Below are 14413 nucleotides of genomic sequence, written 5' to 3' on the forward strand. Positions count from 1 at the left end.
CATTGCACATCCCCACATCCCAGTGGCCCGGGAAGAGCCCTGAGCAAGGAGGGAGGGACAGGATCTGCCTTGGCAGGGGCTGGGGCTCGGGCCTTGGCCCTTTGCATTCCTGAAACACATCCAGGTTTGGTCAGCATCAGAGACACCTTTGCCTTGTTTGTGCCCACCTGTCATCACTGCCTGCAGTGTTCTGCTCTGACTGGAACCTGAGGACACTTTTGCAGTGGTATCTCTTAGTGGGACCCATAAAAACTTGAAGAAACGCCAGTATTCCAATTCAATTTTGACTTGTTGAGAAGTTTTTTGAAAACTCACTCAAGGACTGAGTCATGTAAACAACACCAAACCTCAAGAGACTCATTAAAGTTCTTTTGCTGTATCTGTGCTGCTGAGCTGAGCTGGTCTCCTGGCAACCACAAAGAGCTTCAAAAAGACATTTCTCCTGAGGAGCAGCTCCTCTTCCAGCCCAGCAGGGCTGAGGGTGCTGCCTGCAGGTACCTGAGAGGAATGAAGCAGACAGAGGCTCAGAGAAACTGGAAGGACAATTCTGAGCTCATTCACAGAGAAATCTTCACAACTTTTGGAAATTCAGAGCTTCTTCATGGAGAAATGTTCCCCACTTCTGACAGGGTAAGTCTGTGGCTGCAGGGATGTCCTCAAGCTGGCCCAGGACAGCACTGAGGTGACTGTAAGGATGGCTCTGCTGCCCTTGCTGCTTTGGGGGAGGATGTGCTCCAGAGCGGGGCTGCCCTGGGCACCGTCAGAGGGACAGGGCAGGACGGCTCCTGCTGCCAGGGACGGCTGCAGGGGCTGAAGCTGGGGCTGCAGCCAGGGCTGCCCAGGGCTGTGGTGCAGAGCAGGTGCTGCAGCCCTGAGGGCTCTTGGCCAGCCCAGGGCATCTGCCACCTGCCAGGGGCAGCTCTCAGCCTGCCTGGGAGCTCCCATGGATGCTGGAGGGGCGCTGTGGGTGCAAGGATGACTCCTGCCAGGGCAGGTCCTGCCACTGTGGAGAGGGTGCTGTGTGCGCCAGGGCTGCTCAGAGCTCCAGCTGATGCCCAGGTCATTTCTGAGGGGACTTTTCATGAGCTCATTCAGGGCAGGAGTTTCCTGCTTGGGTCTCTGCTTTCCTGAATCTGTGCTCCCAATTTTCCACTGGTCAAACTAGTGAAAATTGAAACTCAGCTGTGCAGGCAAGAGCAGGCGCTGATGCAGTGAAACCATTACACTGAGGATTCCTGGGAAGCTCAGCAAGTGCCTCCACCTCCCCAGCCTCCAGAGGCATCCAGCATCCCCTTTCCATGGTGCCCAGGCCTGGGGGAGCTGTTCTTTAATCCCTGCAGCCCCGAGCAGCTGCAGGGCAGAGCTGGCCCAGGGCTGGGCTGGGCTCTGGCAGCACTGGCAGGGAAGGAGCCCGGGGCCACAGGAACAGCTCGGGCTGGGACAGCTCCAGCAGCAGAGCCCTGGGCAGGGAGGGAGGGAGGCAGTGCTGAGGGAAGCCCTGCTGCAGGGCACATGTGGCACCTGCCGGCCCTGCCCTGCAGGGCAGACACTGCCCTGAGCAGCACAGCTCTGCTGTCCCCTCCCAGCCAGCACAGCCCTCAGCCCGGGGGCTCGGAGCCCTCAGTGCCCTCCTGGGCCGGCAGAGCAGCAGCAGAGATGAAGGGCATGTCTCCTGCCATGTGCCCATTCCCTGCTGACCAGGGCCTGAGGGCCACTGTCCTGCACTGCTGCTGCCTGGCAGGGGCTGTGCAGGGCTGGCCAGGGAAAGGCTTTTCCTCAGGGCCTGCCTCTCTCTCTCCTTGCCTTGCCCAGGTGCTCCTGGCATTGCTGAGGGGCTCTCTGGGAATGGCAGTTCCAGCTGCAGGCTCAGGCCCAGCCCTGGGGCTCGTCCTGTGCAGGCTGAGCACAGCAATGGGGTGTCCCAGCTCCCTCTGTCCCGGGGAGCTCTGGGCAGGGCAGGCTGGCAGGATGGGAATGAGCCAACTCTCCTCCAGCAGTGCCGTGGACAGGAGCCCTGGTGTGTCCTGGGGATGCCATCCAAGCTGTGAGCTGCCTCCAGGGGACACTGGGGGACAGGAATGTCCTTGGCCAGGAGTGGGGCTGAGACTCTTAGAAGGGCTGAGTCACTTTGCTGTGCTCTGGGTCCTTCTGCTCTCAGCTGTGTCAGGCTGATTTTCAGGGGAACACAGAGACTGCCCTCAATCTCAGAAAAAGCAGCTGGGCACAGATGGATCGATAGAGCAGCTCCACTCACCTTTCACTGAGTTCCAGCCAATGCTCTTGCATTGCAGAGTTCTCTCTGATCTCCCTGAGCACAGGAGGAAACTCTCTCAAACTTCCTTTCGCCATCACAGTTCCTTAGCCCCGGGACAGGAGATGCTGCCAAGCATCCTCTGCCTATGGAGCACTTTGGGCTGACCAAGTCCAACCCCAGGACTGGCCCCTGTCCCCATTCCCATGACCCCACTGCTGCAGAGCAGAGCTGAATCCTCGATGTCCATGAACAGAGCCCCTGCAAATCACAGCAACGGGACCAGATCCCAGCAGAGCTCCAGGCACGGGGCTGAAGGACGGGCTCTGAGAAAAGGAAAAATGGGTGGCACAGAGCAGCAGGGGCAGGGCTGAGAGAAAGGGCTTGGGCATTGTTCAGTAATGTCTCCACTGACTTGTCACTGTCTCCTCCTTCAACAGGACTCCATGGCCGGAGTGAAGAAATGTTCAACAGCAGCTCCATCAGCCACTTCCTCCTGCTGCCATTGGCACACACGCGGCAGCTGCAGCTCCTGCACTTCTGCCTCTTCCTGGCCATCTCCCTGGCTGCCCTCCTGGCCAACGGCCTCATCATCAGCGCCGTAGCCTGCGGCCACCTCCTGCACAGCCCCATGTTCTTCTTCCTGCTCAACCTGGCCCTCAGCGACCTGGGCTCCATCCTCACCACTGTCCCCAAAGCCATGCACAATTCCCTCTGGGACACCAGCAACATCTCCTATGAAGGATGTGCTGCACAGCTGTTTCTGTTTGTATTTTTCATTTCAGCAGAGTTTTCCCTCCTGACCATCATGTGCTACGACCGCTACGTGTCCATCTGCAAACCCCTGCACTATGGGACCCTCCTGGGCAGCAGAGCTTGTGCCCACATGGCAGCAGCTGCCTGGGCCAGTGGCTTTCTCAATGCTCTGCTGCAGACGGCCAATACATTTTCCCTGCCCCTGTGCCATGGCAATGCCTTGGGCCAATTCTTCTGTGAAATCCCACACATCCTCAAGCTCTCCTGCTCCAAATCCTACCTTAGGGAACTGGGGCTCATTGTATTTTCCATTTGTTTAGGATTTGGCTGTTTTGTGTTCATTGTTTTTTCCTATGTGCAGATCTTCAGGGCTGTGCTGAGGATCCCCTCTGAGCAGGGACGGCACAAAGCCTTTTCCACCTGCCTCCCTCACCTGGCTGTGGTTTCACTGTTCCTCAGCACAGGCACATCTGCCTACCTGAAGCCCCCCTCCATCTCCTCCCCATCCCTGGATCTGGCCCTGTCAGTTCTGTACTCGGTGGTGCCTCCAGCCCTGAACCCCCTCATCTACAGCCTGAGGAACCAGGAGCTCAAGGCTGCAGTGTGGAGACTGATGACTGGAGGATTTCAGAAAGATTAAAGTGCTGGCCAATTTCTACAAATGGGTTGAATTAAAAATCGTTTTGATACTTATTGTTGGCTTCATTTGGAGGTTCTTTTTCTTTGTTTTACTTTTTTAGTATTATCTACAAATAGTCATGGTTTATGCCATTTTGGTTCTCTCCATCTTCACTGTAGCCACAGACTCTGTCAATGAAGAGCTGTGCTCTTCTTGGCTTTAAACAAAAAAAAAATGTTCTCCCAGCAGAGTTTTCATGGGAGATCCCCCTTTTATTTTCTTCTGTGTGGCTGCAGCAGCAATGTCTGTGTGCAGAGCTGGGGCAGATCAGGGCTGGCACAGCAGCTGTGCCCAGCAGCAGCAGCACTTGGTGTTGCCAGTGCTGCTGCCGTGGCCCTGCCCCGCTGCCCTCCTGGCCCTGCTGTTGCTGTAGGGCCTGAGTGCTCTCGGGGCCGGGCACAGGGCTGGGGGTGGCAGTGCCGGGGCTGCAGCAGGGACAGGCCATGGGCACTGCTGGGGCAGCGCTGACGCCTCAGGCCAGGGCCTGGGGGCTGCAGGCTCCTTGCCCAGGCTCTCTCCACAACACGGCCAGGCCAATGCTCAGCACAGAAAAGCCCCGTCAGCAGCCCCAGGCTGGCCGTGGGCAGGCTGGGGGCAAACAGCATGGCTGGGGCTCTGCAAGGTCCCTGGGGGAGACGGGAAGGAGCAGCAGAGCAGGGGCTGATCCATCCCCACTGCGCTGGACACCCCAGGGCAGCGTCCCAGAGCGGCCTCATGCACCTGCCAACAACATCCCCCCTCTGCAGCCCTGGCCTCTCCCCCAGCTCACACAGGTGCTGCATCCTTGCAGGCACAGCCACGGCAGCACTGCCTCAGGAGCCCCTGTTTGCACTGCCCAGAGCAGGCGTGAGCACCCCCATGGTGTTGGTGTGGGGAGATGAACCTGAGTGAGCACAAATGCCATCAGCCCCTGGGGCCAGGAAGGTCTGGAGGACAGCAGGGAAACCACTCAGGTTTGTTGTGGCCCCTGAAGTCAGCCAGAAAGATTGTTCCCATGAGCTGGGAGTTTCCTGTCCCACTGCAGACTTTGTTGCTGAGAGCCAGGGCTGCCTGGCAGCCACCCCCACACTGCTCTAAGCTTTTATTTTGCTTAACCTTTGCTTTCTTTACTCTTCCCTGGTACAAATTTCTTCCAATTTACCACCCCTGTTCCCTCCCCTGTAAACAGCCCATCCCTGTTTGCCCTTTCCTCTCTGGCCCCACTTCCAATTTCAGTTCCTTTGCTGGCATGATTGGAACATCCCTTGGGGAGCAGGATCATCCTCCAAGTGCTTCAGGAATTGTCTGCAGGCTCCTGCAGGTCCTCGTGCTGCTCCCTTGCCAGAGGCACCACAGGCCAGGGGGGCACATCTGCCCTGCTGTGTCTGCCTGTGGGGCTCCCTGCTCTGGGCAATGAGGAGGGGCTGCAGAGGCTCTGCAGGACTGACAGGATGGGCTTTGGGGCTGTGAGGAGAAGCTGAGGGACCTGGGCTGCTGCACCTTCTCAAGAGGAGGCCCAGGGCTCATCCTGCAACTGCCCCAAGGGGGGTTTCACAGAATCAGCAAGGTTGGAAAAGGCTTTGGAGATCATCAAGTCCAACCTGTGCCCTGACACCACCTTGTCTCCCCTGAGCCTCCTCTTCTCCAGGATAAACAACCCCAGCTCCCTCAGACACTCCTCACAGCACTTGTGTTCCAGAGCCCTCACCAGCCTTGTTGCCCTTCTCTGGACACCCTCCAGCCCCTCCATGTCCTTCCTAAATTGGGGGCCCAGAACTGGACACAGCACTCGAGGTGCAGCCTCACCAGTGCCCAGCACAGGGGAAGAATCCCTGCCCTGCTCCTGCTGCCCACACCATTCCTGATCCAGGCCAGGAGCCATTGGCCTTCTTGCCCACCTGCCCACACTGCTGCCTCATGTCCAGCCTGCTGTCCAGCACTGCCCCACATCCCTTTCTGCCTGCCCACTGTCCAGCCACTCTGTCCCCAGCCTGGAGCACTGTAGGGCTTGTTGTGGCCAAAGTGCAGGACCCAGCCCTTGGTCTTGTTCAGCCTCACCCTGTTGGATTTGGGCCCTGGATCCAGCCTGTGCAGGGCCCTGTGCACAGCCCTCCTACCCTCCAGCACATCCACACTCACACCCAGCTTGGTGTCACCTGCAAATTTGCTGATGCTGGACTCAATCCCCTCCTGCAGATCCTCAGTGCAGATATTGCAATCCCCGCTGGCTGCCTCTGATCCCTGGGCCATCCTGGGGGTGCCCTGGGATGGCTCTCAAGGGGATCTGTTCCATCCCCTTGCTGGGCACCCAGGGCAGGCTGACAGGCCTGCAGTCCCCACATCCTCCTTGCAGCCCTTCTTGGGGATGGGCTCCCATTGGCACCTCCAGGCCTCTGGGCCCTCCCTGCTGAGCCAGGACTGAGGAGAAATGATGGAGAGCAGCTTGGGGGGCTCATCCAGCAGCTCCCTCATGGCCCTGGGATGGATCCCATCTGGTCCCAGAGACACCTGTGAGCATCTGAGTGGCTCAGCAGGTCCCCAGCTGCTTCCTCCTGGATTGCAGGGGGGCTCTTCTTCACCCTGTGCTCATCCTCTAGCTCAGGATAACATTTGTCCTGGGGACAACCTGTCCTATTTTTGAGAAGGGAGGAAAAGAAGGGGTTAAGTACCTCAGCCATTTCCTCAGCATTGGTTACCATATTCTCCCAATAAGGAATGAAGGTTCTCCTTGAACCACTTTGTGCGTTTAATGTATTGATAAAATCATTTGTAATTTCCTTCACAGAAGTGGCCTGGTTTAGTCGTAATTTGGCTTTCACCTTTTTAATTTACTTTTTGCATGACCTAAAAACATCCTTAAACATTTCCTGAGTGGCCTGATGTTATGTCTGAAGGTGATGCACCCACTTTTTTTTTGTCCTCAGTTCCTGCGAAAGCTCCATGTCTCACAAGGCAAATCAATTTTCTCACTGCCTTATCAATGGGCACACAGCCTTTTGCTATACCTTCAAAATTTCTTTCTTGAAGTGTGTCCATCCTTGCTGGAATCCTTTGGTTTTTTTGCCTGTTTCCCTTTTAAAAGATCAATATGTGTTTCAATGCTCCCCAAACCTGCATCCTGAGTAAGCCGTACTCTGCTTTCCTTAAGGTGAGTGTAGAGGTGTTGTTGATGCCTCTCCTTCTTTCACAGAATATGTACAAACTCCATAATTTCATGGTCACTGCACCCCAAACAGCCTCTGACCACATCTGCCATTAGCCCTTCCCTGTTTGTGAACAGCAGGACACGGAGCTTTCCTTGGCAGTGGGAAGAAAAGGAAACCTCCCCAAAGTGCAGCTTGCAAGGTTCAGCCCGAAGGTGATGAGAAAGCAAAGTCCCTGCCAGGGTAGGATTTTGGTGCAGGAGGTGTCCCAGCGTGAGCCTGGGCCATGGCCTGGCTCTGTGTGCCAGGAGCCGGCAGCGCTGGGTGCAGGGAGCCCAGGGAGGGCACAGAAATGCTGGGCTGAGAAATGCTGGGGGCACAGCGAGATGGGCGAGTGCAGCCGGCCAGGGCACAGGAGCAGCACGCACAGGGGGCACAGCCTGCAGGAGAGATGGCCCCGGGCTGGGCAGGGCTGGCAGGGCCACAGGCACCCAGGCCTTTGTCCCCTGGGCTCTGGCAGCGCCTCTGCAGCCCCACAGAAGGAACTTTCCTTTCAGGGCCTGCGCTTTGGCTCTGCCTGGGCCCTCCCTGAGGAGGCTGGCAGGGCTTGCAGGTTGATGCCATTTGTCCTTGCTGCCCCTGCCATCCCCCTGCCCCACAAACAGCCCCGAGCCACCCGCCAGGGACAGGCCCTGCTGTGCCAGCCTGGGCTCAGGGCTTGGCCTTTCTGCTCCCTGCAGCCAGCCCAGGCCTTGCTCAGCATTGCAGTTCCCTGCTCACAGCCTTGGGCTCCCTGCAATCCTGCCCTCAAGGATCTGCTCTCAGCAGTGCCTGCGCAGCCTTGGGCACTCCCTGCCCTCAGAGGGGCCCAGGGATGCTCCAAGGGACTTGGAGTTTTGCTTCTGACTCCTTGAGCAGCTTCTTCAACCTTCTCTCAGTGCCTGGGGGTCCTGGACTCAGCCCCAAATCGACCGTGGGGGTGATGAAAATACAGAAAGCCCTCAGAAGCCTCTTGTCCTCCTTCATTGGTCTTTGAGTCTCCACGGCTTGTGCAGCTGATTGGAGTCAGTTTTGAGTTCTGGTAATGAGGAAGATTTCAAAGTACCTGTGTCTTTTTTTATTTTATTTAATTAAGGGTGGGTTGGTTCTGTTTTTTTCTTTTCCCCACTTCAGAGAAGAGGTGACTGAAGCATTCTTCAACTGATCTTGATGCGGAATGTCCTTTTAGGATGTCTGGGCACAGAGAAGAAGGAGCCCCTTTAGGGCTGACCCTGTTTGGACAACCTGCTCCTCACCCCAACCTCACCATGTCTGACATCGCCCACCTGGGACTGACAGCCCACAAGATAAAATAATTATGCATTTTTTAAAAAAAAATACAATTCAATTAATTAGTTAATTAAAACGTTTTTTTTTTCTTTTTTAAAAGACTATTCTAGATTATATTACTTTTTAAAATGTATATTAAAAAGTCCATATTTTTTGAAACAAAAAAAAATATTTGTCATTGGTTCTAAGTAACACATTTCCCTTCATTAATTCGTTGACCACTATTGACTATTGATTTCTCCCTCTTTATGCTAATTAGTACATTTTTTGTCATCTTTTGTCATCTTTTTTATCATGTTCTCAGGCAGAGTAAAAGAGGCCACTTTAAGAACCACGGAGACATTTCTGGGGCACATTTTGTGCAGTTTTGGGTCTGGGGAGGGAATTTGGAGAGAGCTGGAAGGTCTGGAGGCCACTTGGGGGCGCCGGGTGGGCACTTGCAGGGGCCCTTAGGGATTCTGTCGGACAATTCGGGGTCCGGGGGAGCACTTGGGGCTCCAGGGGGCACTTGGAGGTCAGGGAGGGGAATCTGGGGGCCCTGCGGGGTCCGGGCGGGCACTTGGGGGGCTCTGAGGGGGCTCTCTGGGGCGCGGGGCATGATGGGAGTTGTAGGCGCGGGTAGGACACGGTTGAACGGGGCCGCGGAGCATCACGGGAGTTCAAAGCACAGCTCAAATGGCTCTCAGGGACGCGGGGCATGCTGGGAGATGAAGTCACGGCTGGAATAGCGCTCTGCCGGCGCCGCGGAGCATGCTGGGAGCTGTAGTCCCGGAAGTGGCTCAAAACTGGCGTTTGGGGATCGGGAGACAATTCCGAGAGATTTTTTCTGTCCGAGCCGCCACTTCAGGTCCTCGAGGCGAACGTACATGGTTTGGAGCGTTTGGGTGTAACTCCGTAAGCTCTAACTGGGCTCTTTAGGGCGCGGGGCAAGGCAGGGGCTTTAGGTGGCGAACTGTGTTATGCGGGGGGACAATAGGAGATGAATTCCCCAAGTTGCTACAAAGGGCATCTGTGGGGTTGGGAGCCCATAGAGTCATGGCATCCGGGACACTTTTGGGGGGTCCCGAATGGGCGTGGAGGGGGCACTTACAGATCTTTGAGGGTCTGGGGACACTTGTGGGACAAAGGGCGGGCGGATCCCGGGGGGGTGGGGGGGGGGGGGGGTCTGTGGAGCGCGGGGCATGACGGGCGTTGTAGTCCCGCCTGCAACGGGCTCTATCGGGCCGCGGGGCATGACGGGAGATGGAGGCAAAAAGAAACATGGCGCCGACACCAGGCACCGCCTCTGAGTCTCCGGTCCCCGGCGCTGATTGGCTGCGGGCGGTGATGGGCGGGAGTCTCAGCAAATGGGAGGCGGTGGAGGCGGGAACAGCCCCTTCAACCACTCCAGTGCCTCCCAGTACAGCCCAGTACAACCCCAGTACAGCCCAGTACAACCCCAGTGCCATTCCAGGCCCTCCCAGTACACCCCAGGCCTTCCCAATACACCTGAGTTCATTCCGATTCCTTCCAGTTCGAGTTATCCACAGTACACCCCATTACCCCCACTCTTCCCCGCAGTGTTCCCAGTGTCCCCAATTTGTCCCAGTATTGCCCAGTACCACTCCCAGTATGTCCCAGTATGTCTCAGGGTACCCCCACAGTCCATCCCAGTCTGCCCAGATTCCCCCTCAGCATTCCCCGTGTTCCCAAATTGTCCCAGTCCTCCCCAGTGTCACTCCCAGTATGTCCCAGTGTCTCCCACAGCGTTCCCAGTGTTCCCCAGTATGTCCCAGTCCTCCCCAGTGTTTCCAAGGAAACTGGAACTGCTCACGGTTGCCGTGACCCCCAAACCCAGCAGAGGGGTCAGTGCAGTGTCCGTGGGCACAGCCCCTTGCAGGGCCCAGTGCAGGTTGGGATGATGACCCACCCTCACAGCTGGCCCAGGGCAGGGCTGGAGGGGTTTTGGTGGCACCTTGGGCTGGCACACACTTGAGGAGTGGGTCTGTTTGCACTGGGGAAAATTAGGAGTTTTACATTGCTTCAAAAAATAGAAACCCCCTTTATTCCTGAGTGCAGGCAGCTCTCCAAGCAAAGCAGGTCCCAGGTGAGGGAGGACACACAGGATGGGCTTGGGCAATGTGCAGCAAGGTTGTCCACACTGGCTCAGCCCTCAAGGCACAGCTTCTCTGAGCAGGCCAGGCCTCCTGAGGGGAGACCCTGGATCGGTGTCAATCACAGAACACTGCAATCACCTCTGCTATAAAGAGAACAGTATTAAAACACACCCTTTATATCAGGAATGTGTATTTCTTAGAAGATCTGTGAAATCTTTTTCTAAAAGTGTTTCTCCATGATTTCCTTATGAACTGCACCAGACCCCAGAGGGAAATCAAGGCAGAGCCGTGGTTTGTTAGGACCTTCTTGATCCCACTGAGCCCCGTGGTGCATTTGGTGCTGAGCCCTTGAACCTCAGGGCCTGAAAGGAGATTGCACAAACCTTTCCTGACAGGTCCTGTCAGTGCTGGCATTGTCAGAGCCCTTCCAGGGACTCACCTGCATTGCTCTGCAGCCAGAGCTTTCTCCCCTGATGGGCTCTCTCCTGTCCTCCCACCCCAGGCTACCTTTACCCTCTTTCTCCCTTCTGCTGCCTGCCCTTGCTGCCTGCGGGAACTGCCCTTCTCTGCCCTGTGTCCCCCTCCTCTGTGCCAGAGGCACTGGGAGAGCCCTTGCAAAAGATCCTGGAAACTGTGGGATGTGCCAGCCTTAGGAGACCCCTCCAGGAATGGAAGTTTAACTTTGCTACAGCCAGAGAATGATTGATGCAAACACTGTGCAGATTTCTCCCCTATTGAGAGCTCAGTCCCCCTCCCAGCCCAGGCTGCTCCCATCTCTCTGTGCCTCTGTGCTGTGCCCGGGGTGGCTGCAGGCAGTGCCCCAGCCCTGCTGGGCTGGAGAGGAGCTGCTCCTGGGCAGAGCTGTCTCTGCAGTGCTGCCCTTGCCAGGAGTTGCCTCTGTGCCAGGAGCCCGGCCCAGCTCAGCAGCACAGACACAGCACAAGGACTTCTCCTGTGGTTTGGGGGCTGAGTCCCTGAACATCAGTCCCTGAGAGGGAGCTCAAGAAATCTCTCAAGCATTCAAAGTCAGAATCAAACTCCAAAGTTTCCTGAGGTTTGAATGGGTCCCACTAAGAGACAAGACTGAGAAAGTGTCCCCAGGTTCCAGTCAGACCAGAACACTGCTGGCAGTGATGACAGGTGGGCACAAACAAGGCAAAGGTGTCTCTGATGCTGAACAAACCTGGATGTGTTTCAGGAATGCAAAGGCCAAGGCCTGAGCCCAAGCCCCTGCCAAGGCAGATCCTGTCCCTCCCTCCTTGCTCAGGGCTCTTCCCAGGCCACTGGGATGTGGGGATGTGCAATGCCAAGGGCAGCACCATGGGGCGGCCCCTGCCAGGCTGCTGAGCAGGGACAAGGAGGCAATGAGGCCCCAGGCCTGCAAGGGTCACTTGTCCCCTCCTGATGCCTCAGGCCCAGGGCCAGCAGCCATGGCCCAAGTGCTGCAGGAGTTGGCTGTGTCAGGGCCTTTCAGCTGCTGCCCATGCCTGTGCCCTGTGCAGCCCAGGCTGTGCTACGGTGTCCATGCCCTGCGCCTCTGTCCCTGCAGGCTGTCGTCATCCCCCGGCTGCCCCACCTGGCTGGGCCCTTCCTTTGCTGACAGCTCTGCGTCCTGCCTGCCTCTGCCTGGGCACACAGAGCCTTGGCCTTGATACCAAAAGGGTTCATTCCATTTTTACTGTGCATGTAAACTTTTAGCACAGGAACAAGGCATGCAGGGCCTGCTTTCTAAGTGAGGATGGATGGAAGGGAAGAAGACATCTGGCTCAAGGGTGCAGTGACAGAGACAACAAGGAGTGAATCTGGGATGTTCAGGTGGGTTTTATGGAAATGGGTAAATTGTAATACACATTTAGCAACTGTATATAAGCAAACATCTGTAGAATCACGTGCCCATGTAAGGTTAGGATTTATCCCATGTTGGACCTCAGGCCTGTAAAAAGGAGGCCCTCTGAAACACCAAATGAGTGTTAAGGACCCTTATTCTGACATTTTGGGCATTTGGTGACAGCAGAGGCTCACAGAACCAAGGAGTCAGCTGTGACACTCTGGAACCCCATGGAACAAAGCCTCCATTGTGCTGCAGTGGAACCTCCTGGAACCAAAGGTCCATTGTATCAGAGCAGGGCCTCATGAACCAAGGAGAGCATTGCTGACACTGTGGAACTCATGGAACCATGGGGTCACTGTGATGGTGTGGGGCTGGAGGTGCAGCCCCAGCACTTGGGAGGGCTCCAGGGGTCACAAGCTCAGCTCCCACACAGAACTTGTGCACCCTGGGGTGCTTTTCTTGGCCCCTGCACGCTCACCCAGGCTGAGATGGACACTGATGGTTTCTCTGGAGGCTCTCCCAGCCCAGCCCAGCTCCCTGCAAGCTCTGCCAGCTGCCCTGAGCTCTGGGCAGCACCAAGGGCCTCTCCCCAGCACAGCCCAGCCGGCTCTGGCCCCACAGCTCTGCTCAGGCCAGGCTGCTCTGGGCAGGGCCCCACGGCCTCAGCCCCTGGAAAGGGCACAGCAGCAGCTGCAGCTCACACAGGACTCAGCCCCAGCCATGGGCAAGGGGCCTGGCCAAAGGAAAAGGAGGCTCCCTGTGTGCCCTGCTCTCCTCTGCACGAGATGCTGAGAGCTCTGCAGCCCCTGCTGCCATCCCATCTGCCCAGGCCAGCACAAGAGCCCCGGCCTTGTGGCCCTCAGGAGCTGCTCCTGCTGCAGGCCCAGGGCCCATCCCAAAGCTGGGGCAGCCACAAAGCTGTGCCCATTCCTGGTCACTGCTGCCCTGAGGAGGATGGACCCTCAGCCACTTGGAGGGTGGGGATGAATTTGACTGTTCCAGAGGCCTCTTTTTTCTTCAGCTCTTCACTTGAGAACTTAGTTATCAAATGCTCATTAACATTTGTTCAAAACACGCAAACACAACAAGCCGCTGGGAAATAATTAAGTTTTCAATTCTTCAGTGATTAATTAGACAAATTTGAGAAGTTCAAAAAACTTCTCAAGAACTCAAAGTTAAATTGAAACACTGAAGTTTCTTGAAGTTTTAATGGGTCCCACAGAGAAACAGGACTGAGAAAGTGTCCCCAGGTTCCAATGTGAGCAGAACACTGCAGGCAGTGATGACAGATATGGAAATCAAGACCCTTCATGGCTGACAATCAATCAGACTTTCTCCCTAACTATGACCATGGCTCTGCCTCTGGTCAGGTGCAGTACATTAGGAAGGTTTTATACTACAATTATGGAGGAAGATTTCCAGAGCTTCAAAGGAATACACATTCCTGTTAGAAAGGGTGTCTTTTATTACTGGTTTCTTTGGAGCAGAGGTGATTGCAGCATTCTGTGATTGACACTGATCCAGGGTCTCTCCTCAGGAGGCCTGGCCTGCTCAGAGAAGCTGTGCCTTGAGGGCTGAGCCAGTGTGGACAACCTTGCTGCACATTGCCCAAGCCCATCCTGTGTGTCCTCCCTCACCTGGGACCTGCTTTGCTTGGAGAGCTGCCTGCACTCAGGAATAAAGGGGGTTTTTAGTTTTTGAAGCAATGTAAAACTCCTAATTTTCCCCAGTGCAAACAGACCCACTCCTCAAGTGTGTGCCAGCCCAAGGTGCCACCAAAACCCCTCCAGCCGTGCCCTGGGCCAGCTGTGAGGGTGGGTCATCATCCCAACCTGCACTGGGCCCTGCAAGGGGCTGTGCCCACGGACACTGCACTGACCCCACTGCTGGGTTTGGGGGCCACGGACACCGTGAGCAGTTCCAGTTTCCTTGGAAACACTGGGGAGGACTGGGACATACTGGGGGACACTGGGAACGCTGTGGGAGACACTGGGACATGCTTGGAGTGACACTGGGGAGGACTGGGACAATTTGGGAACACGGGGAATGCTGAGGGGGAATCTGGGCAGACTGGGATGGACTGTGGGGGTACCCTGCGACATACTGGGAAATACCAGGACATACTGGGAGTGGTACTGGGCAATACTGGGACAAATTGGGGACACTGGGAACAATTGGGGAAGACTGGTGGACAATGGGTTGCACTACTGACGACACTGGGAGTAACTGGAAGGGAATGGGAATGAACTCAGGTGTATTGGGAGGGACTGGGCTGTACTGGGAGGGCCTGGAGGAGTTGAATGGGCTGTTCCCACCTCCGCCCACTTGCCGAGCCTTCTGCCAATCACC

General features: G+C 56.2%; 1 protein-coding gene and 1 long non-coding RNA gene across 3 annotated transcripts; both read left to right on the forward strand.

Moving 5' to 3' along the window:
- The first annotated feature begins 2714 nt into the window (after positions 1-2714).
- Positions 2715-3647, forward strand: LOC134562329 (olfactory receptor 14C36-like). Its single transcript, XM_063419709.1, has one exon. The coding sequence runs from the start codon at positions 2715-2717 to the stop codon at positions 3645-3647; it is 933 nt and encodes a 310-aa protein (XP_063275779.1).
- A 5258-nt stretch (positions 3648-8905) lies between these two features.
- LOC134562464 (uncharacterized) lies at positions 8906-13766 on the forward strand. Of its 2 annotated transcripts, none has more exons than XR_010083172.1 (3): positions 8906-8984; positions 11932-12048; positions 13602-13766. It is a non-coding gene; the product is annotated as an uncharacterized LOC134562464 (long non-coding RNA). The 2 variants fall into 2 exon arrangements; XR_010083171.1 differs by having other exon boundaries at positions 8913-9031.
- Positions 13767-14413: the final 647 nt, after the last annotated feature.

The sequence above is a fragment of the Prinia subflava genome, chromosome 27 (genome assembly GCF_021018805.1).
Source record: "Prinia subflava isolate CZ2003 ecotype Zambia chromosome 27, Cam_Psub_1.2, whole genome shotgun sequence".
NCBI classification, from domain to species: Eukaryota; Metazoa; Chordata; class Aves; order Passeriformes; family Cisticolidae; genus Prinia; species Prinia subflava.

Excerpts from the sequence above, each read along its gene's own strand:
- LOC134562329 (XM_063419709.1), top strand. The coding sequence starts at position 2,715 with ATGTTCAACAGCAGCTCCATCAGCCACTTCCTCCTGCTGCCATTGGCA.